This window comes from Mustelus asterias, chromosome 17, assembly GCF_964213995.1.
Source record: "Mustelus asterias chromosome 17, sMusAst1.hap1.1, whole genome shotgun sequence".
Lineage (NCBI taxonomy): Eukaryota > Metazoa > Chordata > Chondrichthyes > Carcharhiniformes > Triakidae > Mustelus > Mustelus asterias.
In genome coordinates, this window is record NC_135817.1 from 57990324 (window position 1) to 58008365 (window position 18042).

Here is an 18042-nt window from a genome sequence, read left to right on the forward strand (position 1 = left end):
AGAGGCTGGCCTAATCTGGGGACACAGGCTTAAATCCCGCCACAGCAGCCGTAGAAATTTGAATTCAATTAATGAATCTGGACTTAAAAGCCAATCTCAATTATCATTATCATGACACCATTGTTGATTATCATTAAAAACCTATCTGGTTCACTGATGTTCTTCAGGGAAGGAAACCTGCCATCCATACCTGGTCTGGCCTATATGTGACTCCAGACTCACAGTCATTTGGTTGACTATTAATTGCCCTCAAATCATTGTGAAGATGAAAAAAGGAATGAAACCAGACAATCACCTGGCATTGACCTAGGCACAAGAAACAACAATCCCACCCAGGCCCTACCCCCATATGCCTACATATAACCTACGCATCTCAGGACACTAAGGGCAATTTTTAACCTGGCCAATCAACCTAACCTGCACATCTTTGGACTGTGGGAGGAAACCGGAGCACCCGGAGGAAACCCACGCAGACACGAGGAGAATGTGCAAACTCCACACAGACAGTGACCCAAGCCGGGAATCGAACCCAGGTCCCTGGAGCTGTGAAGCAGCAGTGCTAACCACTGTGCTACCGTGTCGCCCCTGACATAGTCATACTTATGGAATCATAGCTTTCAGACAATGTCCCAGATACCACCATCACCATCCCTGGGTACGTCCTGCCCAATGACAAGACATACCCTGGCTGAGGTGGTGGTACAGTGGTTTCTTTCTGATTTGATTTGATTTATTTACCGGAATTTTACTACCTCGCCCGGCTGAGGTTCGTACGATCCCACTCGAGGCCAATGGAGAATGCTGCTCTCCAAGCCTCGCTCGCCCCCGGAATTGGGGCAGACGTGCCGGTAAAATTCCGGTCATTATTGTCACATGTATTAATATACAGTGAAAAGTATTGCTTCTTGCATGCCATGCAGACAAAGCATACCGTTCATAGAGAAAGAAAGGAGAGAGTGCAGTGTAGAATGTAGAAGGAGAGAATGTAGTATTACAGTCATAGCTAGGGTGTAGAGAACGATCAACTTAATACGAGGTAGGTCCATTCAAAAGTCTGTCAGCAGCAGGGAAGAAGCTGTTCTTGAGTTGGTTGGTACGTGACCTCAGAGTTTTGTATCTTTTTCCCGACCGAAGAAGGTGGAAGAGAGAATGTCCGGGGTGCGTGGGGTCCTTAATTATGCTGGCCACTTTTCTGAGGCAGTGGGAAGTTTAGACAGAGTCAATGGATGGGAGGCTGGTTTGCGTGATGGATTGGGCTACATTCACAACGTTTTGTAGTTTCTTGTGGTCTTGGGCAGAGCAGGAGCCATACCAAGCTGTGATACAACCAGAAAGAATGTTTATTATGGTGCATCTGTAAAAGTTGGTGAGAGTCGTAGCTGACATGCCAAATTTCCTTAGTCTTCTGAGAAAGTAGAGGTGTTGGTGGGCTTTCTTAACTATCGTGTCGCATGGGGGGACCAGTTCAGGTTGTTGGTGATTTGGTCACCTAAAAATGTGAAGTTCTCGACCATTGCTACTTTGTCCCCATTGATGTAGATAGGGGCATGTTCTCCACTACACCTCCTGTAATCGATGACAATCTCCTTTGTTTTGCTGACATTGAGGGCGAGATTATTGTCATTGCACCAGTTCGCCAGATTCTCTATCTCATTCCTGTACTTTGTCTTGTCATTGTTTGAGATCCGACCCACCTGGTGTCATCAGCAAACTTGAAAATCGAGTTGGAGGGGAATTTAGCCACACAGTCATAGGTTTATAAGGAGTTTAGTAGGGGGCTGAGGACACAGCCTTGTGGGGCACCAGTATTGAGAAAGATCGTGGAGGAGGTGTTGATGCCTATCCTTACTGATTGTGGTCTGTGGGTTAGGAAGTTCAGGATCCAGTCACAGATGGAGGAGCCGAGGCCCAGGCTATGGCGTTTGGAGATGAGTTTCGACAAAGGGTCATCTGGACTCGAAACATCAGCTCTTTTCTCTCCTTACTGATGCTGCCAGATCTGCTGAGATTTTCCAGCGTTTTCTCTTTTGTTTTCAGATTCCAGCATCTGTTTTTACCCTTTAATGTTCAATTCCTCTTGTAATGAAGGAAAGCATTCCATTAACCATCTTGGTTATGTGCTATACCTTTTGTGACTTATGCACTTGAACACCTAGATCACTCTGCATCTTGGAATTCTGCAGCCATTCTCCATCCAAGTAACACTCTGCTTTTTTATTCTTCCTGCCAAAGTGAACAACTGCACATTTTCCTACATTATACTCCATCTGACAGAATTTTTCCCCACTCACTCAACCTATTTCTATTGTTTTTCTAAGTTCCCAGTTATAACCTCTCTAATGATTAGTCTAATATCTTCTCCACAGCAGATGTCAAGCTAACTGGCCCATAGTTCCCTGTTTTCTGCCTTCCTTCCTTCTTGAAGGGAGGGGTTATATTTGGTCCTTTCCAGTCTGATGGAACCTTTCCAGAATCTAGTGTATTTTGGAAAATTAACACAAACACATCTACAACCTCATTTGCCACCACTTTTAAGACCCTGGGATGAAATCGTTCAGGATCCAGGGACTTGTCAACCTGCAGCTCTGTCAATTTACTCATTCCTGCTTCGCTAATGTTTGTAAATTCACCAGGTTCCTCTCTCACTTCCACCTCCTGATTTACAGCTATTACAAGAATGTTTTTGTATCCTCTATAGTGAAGAAGGAAGCAAAATATTTGTACACTTCATTCACCCTTTCCTTGTTATTGACTATTAACTCCCCATTGTCACTCGTTGGAGGACTAACACTCACCCAACTTACACTTTTCTTTTATAACTACCTGTAAAAACTCTTACTATCTGTTTTACATTTCTAGCTGGCTTCCTCTCACACTCTAATTTCTTTCTCCCGTTAATCTTTTAGCCACTCTCTTTATTTCTGGCAATCAAACAAGCAAACCACCCAGATGCATTGTCAGACAGACTTCTGAACAGGTCACATGGCCACCATAATTTTTACCTTAAATTTAAAGACACCACCCAAAACGTAACAATCTTATAACCCTCATAATTGCAAAAGCTTTGAAATAACAATATGTTAAGGTCTCTGGCAAATTAAAATAGTCCAACTGGTGACTGACAAACAGCTTGCTACAAATCACCAAATTACTTACAGCAGAATGGTGCACCCATGGGATTATTTGATAATCATTGCTCAAATGCATTGCGATAGGGAATCTTGCCCAATTTTAATGGGAGATCTTAATTCAAAACAGATGAATCTGGACTGTGTTTGAAACTCTCATAAGAATAATTACAATCACAACCTATTTGTGACTTCCAAAATTCAAATTTATTCCAGAAACCTAAGTTGTAACTCAAAATCCTCTTCCGGATGGATAAAATGTGTAAAGTATTAAAAATGCTGAGGTGGCAGCATTTTTCAGAGGTTATTTTTTTCCCCAAAAATTAGCCTTATGAGTTGCATTCCCTGACATTAAGTTTTAGAAAGCAATTATGTGATTGGAGTGCGCCATTTATTACATGGCATACACTATTTGTACGGGGGTGTGCGCTGTGCATCCCATTCTGCTGAATTTGAGTTTTCTCTGGCAGTTGAATAAAAACATGCCACCTTAGGCTTGGGGCTGACTCTATATATTGATGGATACTATTTGTGAACTATTTGTGAATGCCAGTTGGACATGACACCAATCGTGCTGTCATGGGAAAGGCACATGCCCAGCAAACACGCCAATAGCAACACTGCCATTATAGTGATCTGAATTATATATTAGTTTTCTTTTCAGATAATTAATGAATCTCATGCACAACTCTAGCCACTCCTGCCTTCTTCCTCCAACAAGGCCGATTGGGAGTAACGGACACAGCAGTGAGCTCATTCCACCAGCCACCACACCATGCATTGCATGGGAAATAGACGATAGGAAACATTCCATTCTACTCTGTCATGTTCAAAACTCAGCCACAGCATTTAGCACTGCCCTTTATGCAATTGGTTTTATGTATTTTAGAAATGACCTTGACACTTCCAATCATTTCCCCTGGCTCCAAATATTCTATACGTTCTTTTTTATTGTTGTATACTCACCGTATTTGAGTCAACACCCATCTCATGATTTCTGGCCTGATTCATTCATTCCTAGTACTCATAACTTTGGCCTCCATTACCTACCTCAGTCTTCCTTTCCTACAATATATCTGTTTTAAAATATACACTTGCTGTCTCCAGATCACCACACTTTGATGCTTTATTTTCACCTGTTCTACTTTTATTTCAAGCTCTGTACAATGGGGTCAAACTAACCTCCTAAATTTCTTATTATGAAAATCTGGTGGTTCACAAAGCCAAGCAATTTTGCAGACAACACAAAACTACTGTCTGTGATATTCATTGATTTCTAGGGAAGGCTGTAACCTGATTTCATAAATGGCTTCCTCTACACTCTTCCCTATGGCAATGTAAACTACATTAGAATTGGATCCATGGAGAAATGCTGATTAGTCATTCTTGACTTAAAGTTTCTTCAATCCTAGAGGTACCTCAACAATTTACAGCATGACTGTTGACAACCTGATAGTTTTCTGGGACTTTGCAACTCTGTTAACAGACAAAGAAGAACAAAGAACAAAGAACAATACAGCACAGGAACAGGCCCTTCGGCCCTCCAAGCCCGTGCCGCTCCCTGGTCCAAACTAGACAATTCTTTTGTATCCCTCCATTCCCACTCCGTTCATATGGCTGTCTAGATAAGTCTTAAACGTTCCCAGTGTGTCCGCCTCCACCACCTTGCCTGGCAGCGCATTCCAGGCCCCCACCACCCTCTGTGTAAAATATGTCCTTCTGATATCTACTGCTATTGTCGCCAAGCATAAATGTCTTACATCGCCTTCACAGCAAAACAATCTAAACCTTCCTTTGATCTCTAATATTCAAACCACCCAGGCGTACTTGAATGCAGATTGCAGAACAGGTCACATGACACCATTCATTTTGCCATAAATTTAAAGTCGTAGGATGGAATTTTATACAAAGTTTTAAAATTTAGTTATTAGTGTCACAAGTAGGCTCACATAAACACTGCAATTAAGTTACTGTGAAAATCCCCTAGTTGCCACATTCCGGTGCCTGTTCGGGTACAATGAGGGAGAATTTAGCATGGCCAATGCATCTAACCAGCACAGCTTCCAGACTGTGGGCGGAAACCAGAGCACCCGGAGGAAACCCGCACAGACACGAGGAAAACGTGCAGACTCTGCACAAACAGTGGCCCAAGTCAGGAACTGAATCCAGGTCCCTGGCGCTGTGAGGCAGCAGGGCTAACCACTGTGCCATTGCGCTGCCCTACGGGGGTTGGGCACGAGATTGATCCAGCCAAACATAAAATATCATCCAATGATGTCAAGAGCACTTCACGATGCCTTCGCGCACGCATGTGATTTTGAGGTTGGCGTGCAGAAACGCAAATCAGGTGTGCGCTCGCAACAATTAAAGGATCAATTAAAGCCAATAATAATCCAATAGAAAGCGATTTAATGCTGCCCTTGCGATTTTCACCTCTTTGTCTGATCAAAATGTGTGGGGGCGAATCAGACTTTTTGCATTTCCTTATGCAAAGCCCCCCACCACCACCCGAGCAGCAGCACTTTCTCTGTCATTGTGACTTTGTCACTATGTGAACATGGAGTTGTTGCTGAGTTTCTTAGCAATCTTAAGCCTTTCAAGTCTACCTTTTAGCATTTCAGAACCTCATCTTCCTTGGAAGGTATCCCTAAGGATTCCAGCACAGCGATTTCTCATTTCCACAGCATTGGTCTTCTGCATCTGATCCGATGGGGATAGTGTATTTTGCTTGGGGCCTGCTCCGAAGAGGAAGAGAGGGGCAAGAGGGACAGGAGGCCAGCTGAGTGTAGGCAGCATCCTGGCAGATATCTCTAAGAGGAGAGGCATGGGATCACTTGGTGCAGGGAGGCCAAGGCAGGAGGGAATGCTAAATACATCACTACCTAGTGGCTAGACTGTGTAGGTGTGCTGCAACTACCTCCAAATATCTAATGTTCAGTGATGCAGGAGGCTCTGTCTCTGTAGCGACACAGTGGGTGGGGTTTTACGGCCCTGCTTGGGCGAGACTGGAAATTCCTGCCCGAGATGAATGGAGATTTCTGTTGTCGGACCCTCGCCTGCACCGATTCTGTGGACAGTGAGGTGGTAGAGTTCCGGCCAGTCAGCAATATGCTTTGATAGGTCCTGAAATCACCTCCAACTGTGTGAGCAGGCACCCCATGATGATGGTTTGAAGGTCACAGTAACCCTCAACTTGTATGCCTTTTGTTCTTTTCAGGGCTCAATGAGAGATTGAGAGATCTGAACGGCCTCTCTCAATCAGCCGCACACAATTATGTCAAGCAAATGGCTGATGCCATCTTTAGACATGCCTTGATGTTCATCAATAATAGGACAGACCAGGGCATGCAGGCAGAGAAAGCATGAGGTTTTGTGGTGTTGGCTGGGTTCCCCTGCATCCAGGATGCAATAGATTGCACTCATGTGGCCGTCAAGACCAAGGTCAGGTCATCCTTGATCTTCTCTATTCAAGGAACTACAAGGCAAGCCCATACCACATGGTCCTCATAATTCACCCTGTAAGCTGCCCATTTGATTGGCACCCATTCCATAAACATTCACTCCCTCCACCACCTACCAATAGTGGCAGCAGTGTGCACCATCTACAAAACACACTGCAGGAACTCATTAAGGCTCCTTAGACCCGCAACCGCTATCATCTAGAAGGGCAAAGGAGGACATGCTTCTGTCTACATCAACGAGGATGAAGTCGAAATGGTCTAGAACTTCAGTTTTCTAGGTGTCCAGATCACCAACAAACTGTCCTGATCCCTCCATGCCAACGCTATTGTTAAGAAAGTCCACCAACGTCTCTACTTTCTCAGGAGGCTAAGGAAATTTGCCATGTCCACTTTGGCTCTCACCAACTTTTACAGATGCATCATAGAAAGCATCCTTTCTGGTTGTATCACAGCTTAGTATGGCTCCTGCTCTGTCCAAGACCACAAGAAACTACAAAGTGTCATGAATGAAGCCCTGTCCATCACGCAAACAAGCCTCCTATCCATTGACTCTCTCTACACTTCCCGCTGCCTTGGAAAAGCAGCCAGCATAATTAAGGACCCCACCCACCCAGACATACTCTCTTCCAACTTCTTCTGTCAAGAAAATAATACAAAAGCCTGAAGTCACATACCAACCGACTCAAGAACAGTTTCTTCTCTGCTGCCATCAGACTTTTGAATGGACCTACCTCATATTAAGTTGATCTTTCTCTACACCCTAGCTATGACTGTAACATTACATTCTGCACCCTCTCTTTTCCTTCTCTATGACGGTATGCTTTGTCTGTATTGTGCACAAGAAACAATACTTTCCACTTTATATTAATACATGTGACAATAATAAATCAAATCAAATCAAATCATGAAAGGCAAAGGGGTAGATACATGAGAACACCACCACCTTGAGTTCCCTGCCATCCTGACTTGGAAATATATCGCTGTTCCTTCATTGTTACTGGGTCTAAATCCTGGAACTCCCTCTTTAACAGCACTATTGCTGTGCCTACGCTTCAGGGACTGCAGCAGGCTCTGGAAGGTAGCTGACCAATACCTTCTCATGGGCAGTTCAGAATAGACAACAAATGCTGGTCTAGTCACACCCACATCCCATAGATGAATTTTAAAAAAGCATTGTGGCCAATCTGCCCTAAACCTCCTCCAAGTTCAGTATATCCTTCTGAGGTGAGCTACCCAAAACTGAATGTGATTCTTGTATGAAGTGTCATAACATCATGTTAAAGTCCAACAGGTTTATTTGGAATCACAAGCTTTCAGAGCGCTGCTCCTTCAACAGGTGAGTGACTCACCTGATGAAGGAGCAGCGCTCCGAAAGCTGGCGATTCCAAATAAATCTGTTCGACTTTAACCTGGTGTTGTGAGACTTCTTAATGTGCCCACCCCAGTCCATCTCCACATGGTGATTCTCCGGATGGGGTCTCACCAAGGCTGCACGCACGTTTTTTGGTCGAATGACCATTGATTAAAATGATGATATTAGTTATTATACTAATAACTACTAATTGGCTTTAATGGAAAACAAGAATGTTGGAAGCAATGTCCTGTGCCATCATTTAAATTTACATCAAAATGTACAGGATAAAGAGACAGATTGCATTTTACCAGAGGGCCAGGTTATTTGAATGAGGGAAATCTGGCTGGAGACGGTAAAGATTTCTCCCAGACAGAGGGGCTGAGAAAGGGTTGGGCTTGAAACTGAAAGCCGCAGATCACATTAACATGTGAAAAGTAGAGGAACACTTTGATCCTTCATTTCAAAATCTGAGGGGTCAAAATAAAGATTGGACAGGTCGCGGCTTAGCACCTCGTGTACAAATTGTTTTGTTCAGTGGGTCAACTGATCAGATTAGGAACCATTTTTTTTTAAAATGAGGAGGAGAAAAAAGCGATGAGAACCGATGAGAGAGAGAGAAAAAAACTCCCCCAAAAATACTTCACAAACTACAGTGTACGCTCATTCGATTAATCCCGCATTGTAAAATATCACCGCACGGTTTTTAGTCTGGAAAAAGCCAGTGGAGATTAGTGGGTGAGTGAGCAGGACATCTGGTGAAAAGCTGCACATACTTGAGTTAAATCTGCACCAGTGTTGCTTCAAATGAGACGCAAAAATTTGGGGAACCCAAAGGCTCGCAGAGTCTTCAACTGTTAACTTTCTCAGAAAAAAACCTGAAAGATGTGTGTTTGCAAGTCATCGCCCTCCTCGGCATTTATTTCAAAATGCAAGCTTTACAACTGAATTGGTTCGTGTTGTGTACAAACAGCCGTCGGAGAATCTCAGTTAATGTGTTGCAAGCATATTCTTTCACTGTTCAATATCAGTTTCCCTTCCTGTTCCCCAACAGGCAGATCGTGAAATGAATAAAACTCAGGTGCAGTGAACACTTGAAGGAGGGATTGACGTCTGAGGCGGGAACTTGCTTAAAGGACAAACTTTCATTTCTCTTCTAGATGTAGCTACTTTCAAAAGTGTGGTGATTCTAATTATCTCCCTCTTTCACACACACTTTCCTCCCTTTAACAAGAAAGACAAGGTGTATTTACATAGTGCCTTCAACCTTTTTTGTTATCCATTCGTGGGACATGGGCGTGGCTGGTTGGCAAGCATTTATTGCCCATCCCTAGATATCCTTGTTCAGAGGGCAGCTGAGAGTCAACCACATTGCTGCGGCTCTGGAATCGCATGTAGGCCAGACCAGGTAAGGATGGCAGATTTCTTTCCCTAAAGGACATTAGTGAACCAGATGCGTTTTTCCGACAATTGACAATGGTTTCATGGTCATCAGATGTTTTTATTGAATTCAAATTCCACCATCTGTCGTGGCGGAATTCGAACAGGGTCCCCAGAACATTAGCTGAGTTTCTGAATTAATAGTCTAGCGATAATACCACTTGGCCATCACCTCCCCATGAACCTAGTGAACTGGCCAAAGGGGCTTCACTGGGAAAATGGGAACTATTCACATCAGATGATATTGGGACAGGGGACCAGACCGGTACCTCTGAAGAAGGTCACAAAGAACAAGTAAGTCTTAAACGATGCCAGCGTGTCTGCCTCCACCACCCTACTTGGCAGCGCATTCCAGGCCCCCACCACTCTCTGTGTAAAAAACGTCCCTCTGATATCTGAGTTATACCTTGTCCCTCTCACTTTGAGCCCGTGACCCCTCGTGGTCGTCACCTCCGACCTGGGAAAAAGCTTCCCACTGTTCACCCTATCTATACCCTTCATAATTTTGTACACCTCTATTAGGTCTCCCCTCATTCTCCGTCTTTCCAGGGAGAACAAGCCCAGTTTACCCAATCTCTTCTCATAGCTAAGACCCTCCATACCAGGCAACATCCTGGTAAACTTTCTCTGCACTCTCTCTAAAGCCTCCACGTCCTTCTGGTAGTGCGGCGACCAGAACTGGACGCAGTACTCCAAATGTGGCCTAACCAGCGTTCTATACAGCTGCAACATCAGACTCCAGCTTTTATACTCTATACCCCGTCCTATAAAGGCAAGCATACCATATGCCTTCTTCACCACCTTCTCCACCTGTGCTGCCACCTTCAAGGATTTGTGGACTTGCACACCTAGGTCCCTCTGTGTTTCTATACTCTTGATGGCTCTGCCATTTATTGTATAACTCCCCCCTACATTAGTTCTTCCAAAATGCATCACTTCGTATTTATCTGGATTAAATTCCATCTGCCATTTCTCCGCCCAATTTTCCAGCCTATCTATATCCTGCTGTATTGTCCGACAATGTTCATCACTATCAGCAAGCCCAGCCATCTTCGTGTCATCCGCAAGCTTGCTGATAACACCAGTTAGACCTTCTTCCAAATCATTTATATATATCACAAATAGCAGGGGCCCCAGTACAGAGCCCTGCGAAACACCACTGGTCACAGACCTCCAGCCGGAAAAAGACCCTTTGACAGTTACCCTCTGTCTCCTGTGGCCAACACAGTAAGACGTTTAACAACACCAGGTTAAAGTCCAACAGGTTTATTTGGTAGCAAAAGCCACACAAGCTTTCAGAGCTCCCTCCGAAAGCTTGTGTGGCTTTTGCTACCAAATAAACCTGTTGGACTTTAACCTGGTGTTGTTAAACTTCTTACTGTGTTTACCCCAGTCCAACGCCGGCATCTCCACATCCTGTGGCCAAGCCAGTTTTCTACCCATTTAGCCACCTCTCCTTGTATCCCATGAGCCTTAACCTTCTTAACCAACCTGCCATGAGGGACTTTGTCAAATGCCTTACTGAAATCCATATAGACGACATCCACGGCCCTTCCTTCGTCAACCGTTTTTGTCACTTCCTCAAAAAACTCCACCAAATTTGTAAGGCACGACCTCCCTCTTACAAAACCATGCTGTCTATCACTAACGAGATTGTTCCGTTCTAAATGCGCATACATCCTGTCTCTAAGAATCATCTCCAACAACTTCCCTACCATGGACGTCAAGCTCCCTGGCCTATAATTACCCGGGTTATCCCTGCTACCCTTCTTAAATAACGGTACCACATTCGCTATCCTCCAATCCTCAGGGACCTCACCTGTGTCCAGCGATGAGACAAAGATTTCCGTCAGAGGTCCAGCAATTACATCTCTTGTCTCCCTGAGCAGTCTAGGATAGATGCCATCAGGCCCAGTCACAGAGTCATAGAAACCCGACAGTGCAGAAGGAGGCCATTTGGCCCATCGAACCTGCACCACTAACAATCCCACCTAGGCCCTATCCCCGTCATCCCATATATTTACCCCAGTAACCCCTCTAACCTATGCACCCCGGGACACTAAGGGGCAGTTTAGCCTGGCCAGTCCACCTAACCCGCACATCTTTGGACTGTGGGAGGGAACCGGAGCACCCGGAGGAAACCCACACAGACAGGAGGAGAATGTGCAAACTCCGCATAGACAGTGACCCAAGCTGGGAATCGAACCCCCGGGTCCCTAGAGCCGTGAGGCAGCCATGCTAACCACTGTGCCACCTGTCTTTATGGGGAGAGAGTTGGCCAAGTTTAGTGAGGGGATTCCAGAATTTGACACGCTTTTGCAATTTCCTGTTTCTTAAAAAGTAAATCAGTTAAAGGGCGACTGCTGCTCCACAACCTGACTTGTAATCATCCCATGGTTATTGAGCCATCTGCTCCACAATAACCCTGTTCCTTTGTGTCTGTTGCAGTCACCCAGTTTCCTATTTGCCCCCACAGATACCGATTGCCACATGTGTTCTGGACTGCTCTAAGGCGAATGGTCTATATTTGGATTCAAACCTTTTCAGCATTCGTTCTTTTACACGTGCATTGCATTTCTTTCTACTTTTTTTGCCGAGGGGCCTGCCCATCAAATAGAAGCAACTGGGAAGACACAGGGTCATTTATGGCACGGAAGTAGGCCATTCTGCCCATCGAGCCCTTGTCAGATGTGTGTGCCGTGTTTGAAAAGCGTCCCGAGGATGTGACTTCTTACCTGGGATAGTCCCAAATGGACTGATGCGGTTTCCGAGATGTACATGATTTTACCATCAGACGCGACTACAAAAACAAAGCCATCCAGAGTCTGAAAAACACAGAAGAGGAAACCATCAGTAAGTCTGTACATTTTACAGCAATGATCAATACTTTAATCACACACTTTCCCACCTCCTGACACAAGTCTCTGCGCCTTCAGTTTAACCAGTTTCAGTAAGATCAAAGCAAAATCTTTTGTCAAAATCTTATGACATCTTTTGTCTATGGCATCTAGGTCAATTATACAGCATCCACGCAACCCCCCCCCCCCCCCCCTCTCCACCCATTCCTACAGTCTAAATCTCGTCCTATTTTATCTGTCTTTAGCTCTGGCCAAGGGTCATCCTGACTCGAAAGGCTGGCTCTATTCTCTCTCCACAGATGCTGTCAGACCTGCTGAGATTTTCTAGCCTTCTCTGTTTTGGAGCAAGATTTAGCGATGCTGTCAGAATACAAAGCGTTGTCATTGCAGGGATAACGTATTTACAATTTTAAGAAGTGGGCGTTTGGTATTGAGTTTTACGCCGATACGGGTTGGGTACAGTGATCCTGTGTCCCTTTTCTTTGCCCCACTTTTAATTCCACTGTGGTCCCTCTACATGTCTGTCGATATAACCGGCATGCGTCCGCTTCGTTTAGAATTTCCATTACCTGAAGTAAATGGGATCCTAATTCTCTGGCCATATTGTCCAAGGGACTTACGCGACTAGACTGTCCCCAGGCGTCTCCCAAACCTGAGTGAGAAACAACAGCAAATGCATTAGCAGCTTTCAAACCAAGCCGGTTGTTAACTGTTGAGAACCAACTGGCACATTGACCTGGCCGGAATTTGATGTTTCTAGAAGATGATAACTGATTTTTGATACAATTGCTAACCAGAAATCCATCTCCTTCAGAACAAAACAATCATTGCAGAGTATGTTTCTTTCAAATGGCTTCTTTATAAGTTTATATTGTTTGCTGACACACAGAAAAAAGAAAAATTCCGTCTTCCGCATTTTAAGAACAGATTTTCACTTTATTTTCTAAACAGTTGTCACTTCGCTTCAGACAACCCACGATGTTGACGTGAGCTAAGGTTGAATTATATGTCTGCTGGTGTGGCTGCTTTGTGAGTTAATGTGTGTTCCAGTGGGTGTTTAATGTCTAATTGTAGCCAAGCCTCAGTAGTCAGCACTCTCCTATTAGAAGCTTGAGATCTCAAGTCTTACTCCTGACCTTTATAAAAACATAGAAATAGGAGTAGGTCTTTCGGCCCTTCGACCCTGCTCCACCATTCATTTTGATCATGGCTGATCATCAAACTCAATATCCTGATTCCCCTCCTCCCCATGTTCCTTGACCGGCGGCAAGATAACACAGTGGTTAGCACTGCTGCCTCACAGCGCTAAGGACATGGGTTCAATCCCGGCCTTGGGTCACTGTCTGTGTGGAGTTTGCACGTTCTCTCTGTGTGTGTTTCCTCCAGGTGCTCCGGTTTCCTCCCACAGTCCGAAGATGTGCGGCTTAGGTTGATTGGCCATGCTAAATTGGCCCTAGTGCCAGGGGGATTAGCAGGGTAAATGTGTGGGGGTCTGGGTGGGATGTGGTTGGTACAGATTTGATGGGCTGATTGGCCTCTATCTGTACTGTAGGGATCCTATTTTCCTTGAGCCCCAGAATAAATCTAGGCTGATATTCCAATGCAATACCAAGGGGTTGTTGCATTGCCAGAGGTTCAGTCTTTAGGATAGCATGTTAAAAAAAGCTGTAGGTCCCTCTAAAGTGGATGTAAAAGACCCCATGGCCCTTATTCAGAAGAGAGTGGGGCAGCTGTCCCCAGTGCCCTTGGCCAAGTTTAATCCCTCAATCAACATCCGTGGCCATCCTCACAGTATTGTTTGTGGGAGCTTGCTGTGCACAATTTAGCTGGTCGGTTTCCTACATTACCACAATGTCTATAAAATCCACTGGCTATACAATGCTTTGTGACATCCTGAGGTGGTGAAAGGCGCTACATAAATGTAAGTCTCCCTTATTGTGTCTGTGAATAAAGTATATGTGCGCCTTGGTGTAGGGAGTTATGTGTTGATACGTATGCATATAGTATTTTTATTTAATAGATGTATTTTGTTTATCAATTAATTAATTAATTTACACATATTTCAAGTGAACGTGCAAAAAATGGCAGGTGGATTATAATGTGCGAAAATGTGATCTTGTCCGCTGACAGGAGGAAATGAAAAGCAATAATTAAAATGGAGAGCGATTGCTAATGCGGTGGTGTAGCGGGATCTGGGTGTCCTGATAGACGAGGGGATCAAGGGTTATGGGGTGGGATTCTGGGTGGTGGGTGGGGGGCAGCCAGGACAGTGGAGTTGAGATTACAATCAGATCAGCCATGATCTTATTGAGCAGGGAGCACATTGGCTTATTCCTGCGCCTATTTTCTGTATTCCTAGGCTGTTTTCAGTGTGTTTATGCAGGTATGGATAGAGGCAATGTTAATAGAGTGGAGTTGCACTCTAGAACCTGTAGATGTGCATTATGTATGTGGAACTGTGAGTATACGGTGTGGTAATGATATTTATGTGATTGTTGCAAATTATTTGTGTTGTACATGGATTGCTCATGGGATGCATGTTTTAAATATGGAACATGCATTGTTTTTAGTCACACCTGCAGTTTTGACATAAAATGCAGCAGTTTTGTGTCATCGCAGCAGAATAGCACTTGTTTCATTTCCTCACACCCCCTCATCTGCTCCAGTTCCACAATCCGATCAAACTCGTTGCAAACATTACCCTGACCTCCAGCTCAATATTGGGCCGTGAGGTGCCGGAGAAAAGAAGACCATCACTTTACACTTTATAGTGTAACCTGGGTGGGTCAGGTTGTCCCTATATCGGCTGCTTCAGAGCAATGCAAAAAAAAGCCAAGTTTAACTTCTAGTTCGCCCCCTTATCAAACACAGCAGTGGGCATCGCCTCCTCCCCCCCCCCCCCCCCCACCTTTTATTGGAGCATCATTTAATAAATATAAGTCGGCATTTTATTTAATATTTTGAACTGGACGGTGACACCGCTCTAATCAAAACATAAAATGCGGAGAGGCTCTCAACCAGAGACCGCACTCATTATTCACAACAAAACCGCCACCTGCAAATTGCACTTTGCGGCCGCAGGTCACATAACTGGAGGCCAGTGAAGTCCACAGTTTGAACTTTCCACGTATTTGTATGGAAGGTATCCGATATGGGGAGTGTTTGTAAGATAGTTGTCGGTTTGTACATAGATTAGTGTTCATCGTGTGGACGGGTGTATGCTGCACGTCTGCTCATACGATGTATGTTTACATAGTTTAAGTTTATTTATTAGTGTCACAAGTAGGCTGATGTTAACACTGCAATTATGTTATTGTGAAAATCCCCTAGCTGCCACACTCGGGCGCCTGTTCAGGTACACTGAGGGAGAATTTAGCATGGCCAATGCACCTAGCCAACACGCCTTTTGGACGATGGGGGGAAAACCAGGTCACCCGGAGAAAACCCACGCAGACACAGGGAGAATGTGCAAACTCCACACAGACAGTGACCCAAGCCAGGAATGGAACCTGGGTCCCTGGTGCAGTGAAGCAGCAGTGCTGACTGCTGTGCCACTATATGGCCACGTGTACTGTACAAGAAGGTGTTGTATTTATATTGCACATTTACACGGCTACATATGTGTGTGTGTGTGTGGGGGGGGGGGGGGGGGGAGTTATGTGCAATTACAGATGTGCTATTTAATGAGCTCCTGTGTCTGTTTGTGCACCTGCATTTTACACATATAGTCAATAGTGTGCACAGTGCACTGAATACATTTACACACAGTTATACATAAGTATGCTTACATATAAGTATACTTTACACATGCTTTGTGCCTCTCATTAGATATCATGTTGGCCCATGGAATAGCCCCTGGAGCAAGTTGAAGCCCAGAGACTCCAGTGCTGCAACGTAATTCTGATGTGGAGATGCCGGCGTTGGACTGGGGTAAACACAGTAAGAAGTCTCACAACACCAGGTTAAAGTCCAACAGGTTTATTTGGTAGCACAAGCCACTAGCTTTCGGAGCGCTGCCCCTTCATCAGGTAAGTGGGAGTTCTGTTCACAAACAGGGCATATAAAGACACAAACTCAATTTACAAAATAATGGTTGGAATGCGAGTCTTTACAGGTAATCAAGTCTTAAAGGTACAGACAATGTGAGTGGACATTGTCTCACACTCACATTGTCTGTACCTTTAAGACTTGATTACCTGTAAAGACTCGCATTCCAACCATTATTTTGTAAATTGAATTTGTGTCTTTATATGCCCTGTTTGTGAACAGAACTCCCACTTACCTGACGAAGGGGCAGCGCTCCGAAAGCTAGTGACTTTTGCTACCAAATAAACCTGTTGGACTTTAACCCGGTGTTGTGAGACTTCTTACATAATTCTGAATCAGGGAATGAGACGTCAGAATAACAGAGAGAAAATGAACCCCTTCCTATCTTGGTTCATTACTGAAATGACTGTTTGATCATGTTACTGGTTGGCAGGGATACGGGCAGACCACTTCACGCTAAGTAAATAGAACCACTGTTATAGTTAGTTGTGAAGTTTAGGTCAATGATTATTCATCATTATTAATGTACTGTTGAGCTATCGCCATTCTAAAACATTAAATCTATTCCTTTCTTGGATCTGCTGATACTTTCCAGCATTTTCTGATTTCCAGTATTTATTTTTCCTTACAGCTAGTTGTGTGCATTTGTTGGTGTGTCCTAGCCTCTACTGTCACTATCCATGATGGCTCCAGGCTGTACAATATGCATGCAAAAAGTGTAAGTTGCCGCAGCTTGGACAAAATAGGAAGATGGCGCCGAGCGTGGCGACTTCTTGCAGGCTGTGCCCAGCATACCTTCTAATTCTATCTTTTACTCTCTTTCTATGACATTCTGCACTCTCTCGTTTCCTTCTCTATGAGCATTGTCTGTATAACGCGCGAGAAACAACACTTTTCATTGTATACCAATACCTGTGATAATAATAAATCAAATCAAATCATTGGGGAGCTGGTTGGCTCAGATGGCTGGATGGTTGCTGTGAATCAGACTGGTGCCAACAGCACTAGGTTCGATCCCCGTTCCAGCTGGGGTAGATTCAGAACCCGCCTCCCGGTCCTAACTAACCCCAGTGGAGGTTGTGGCAATGTGGCATGAACCTGTCTTTAGACAGAGAATTGAAGCAAATTGGTGTCATAGAACCCCAACAGTGCTGAAGAGGCCCTTCGGCCCATTCCGACTCTCCGACAGAGTATCTTACCCAGGCCCTATCCCGCGAATCTCCCTAACCTACGTATTTTAGAGAGAATTTAGCATAACCAATCCATCTAAACTGCACATATTTGGACTATCTTTGGTGTGTCCTATGGATGTTTGTGTGTGTGCTTTGGAGCATAATTATGTTTGTCTCTCTGACTCAGTTTACAGGATTGATAGGATTCCCCATCATATAGTAATTACTTTATTATATAAGATAACACAGTGTCAGACTCCATTCTCTCCCTCCGCCCCTGAGCTGAATCTAAAGTGGATTTTGTGTGGTACAGAATTTTTTTGACAATATAAACACAGCGAGATTTTTTTTCACAAAATAATCCTTCCAAAACTATCAAATCTAGAGTCGAATCTAAAGTGGACACATCAATGGCTTGTTAAAAACAAACAAGAAGGGGATTTGATGAAAGGTGGTTACAGGTCCGGGAACAATGAGTGTCTGTCGATATATATGACTGGTGCTGGATAAAAATGTCAGCAATATTGGTATTACTGCTGTCTCTTCGGAATGGGCTGTGCGGCGCCCGGCACTTATTACAAACTA

General features: G+C 44.4%; 1 protein-coding gene across 1 annotated transcript in view; it reads right to left on the reverse strand.

Moving 5' to 3' along the window:
* Positions 1-18042, reverse strand: part of sim2 (SIM bHLH transcription factor 2) — a 112008-nt gene that overhangs the window by 71409 nt on the left and 22557 nt on the right. The window contains exons 2-3 of the mRNA XM_078232020.1: positions 12808-12890; positions 12116-12205 (exon numbers count right to left, since the gene is read on the reverse strand). Coding sequence (XP_078088146.1) covers positions 12116-12205; positions 12808-12890 — 173 coding nt within the window. The remainder of the gene's footprint in view (positions 1-12115; positions 12206-12807; positions 12891-18042) is intronic.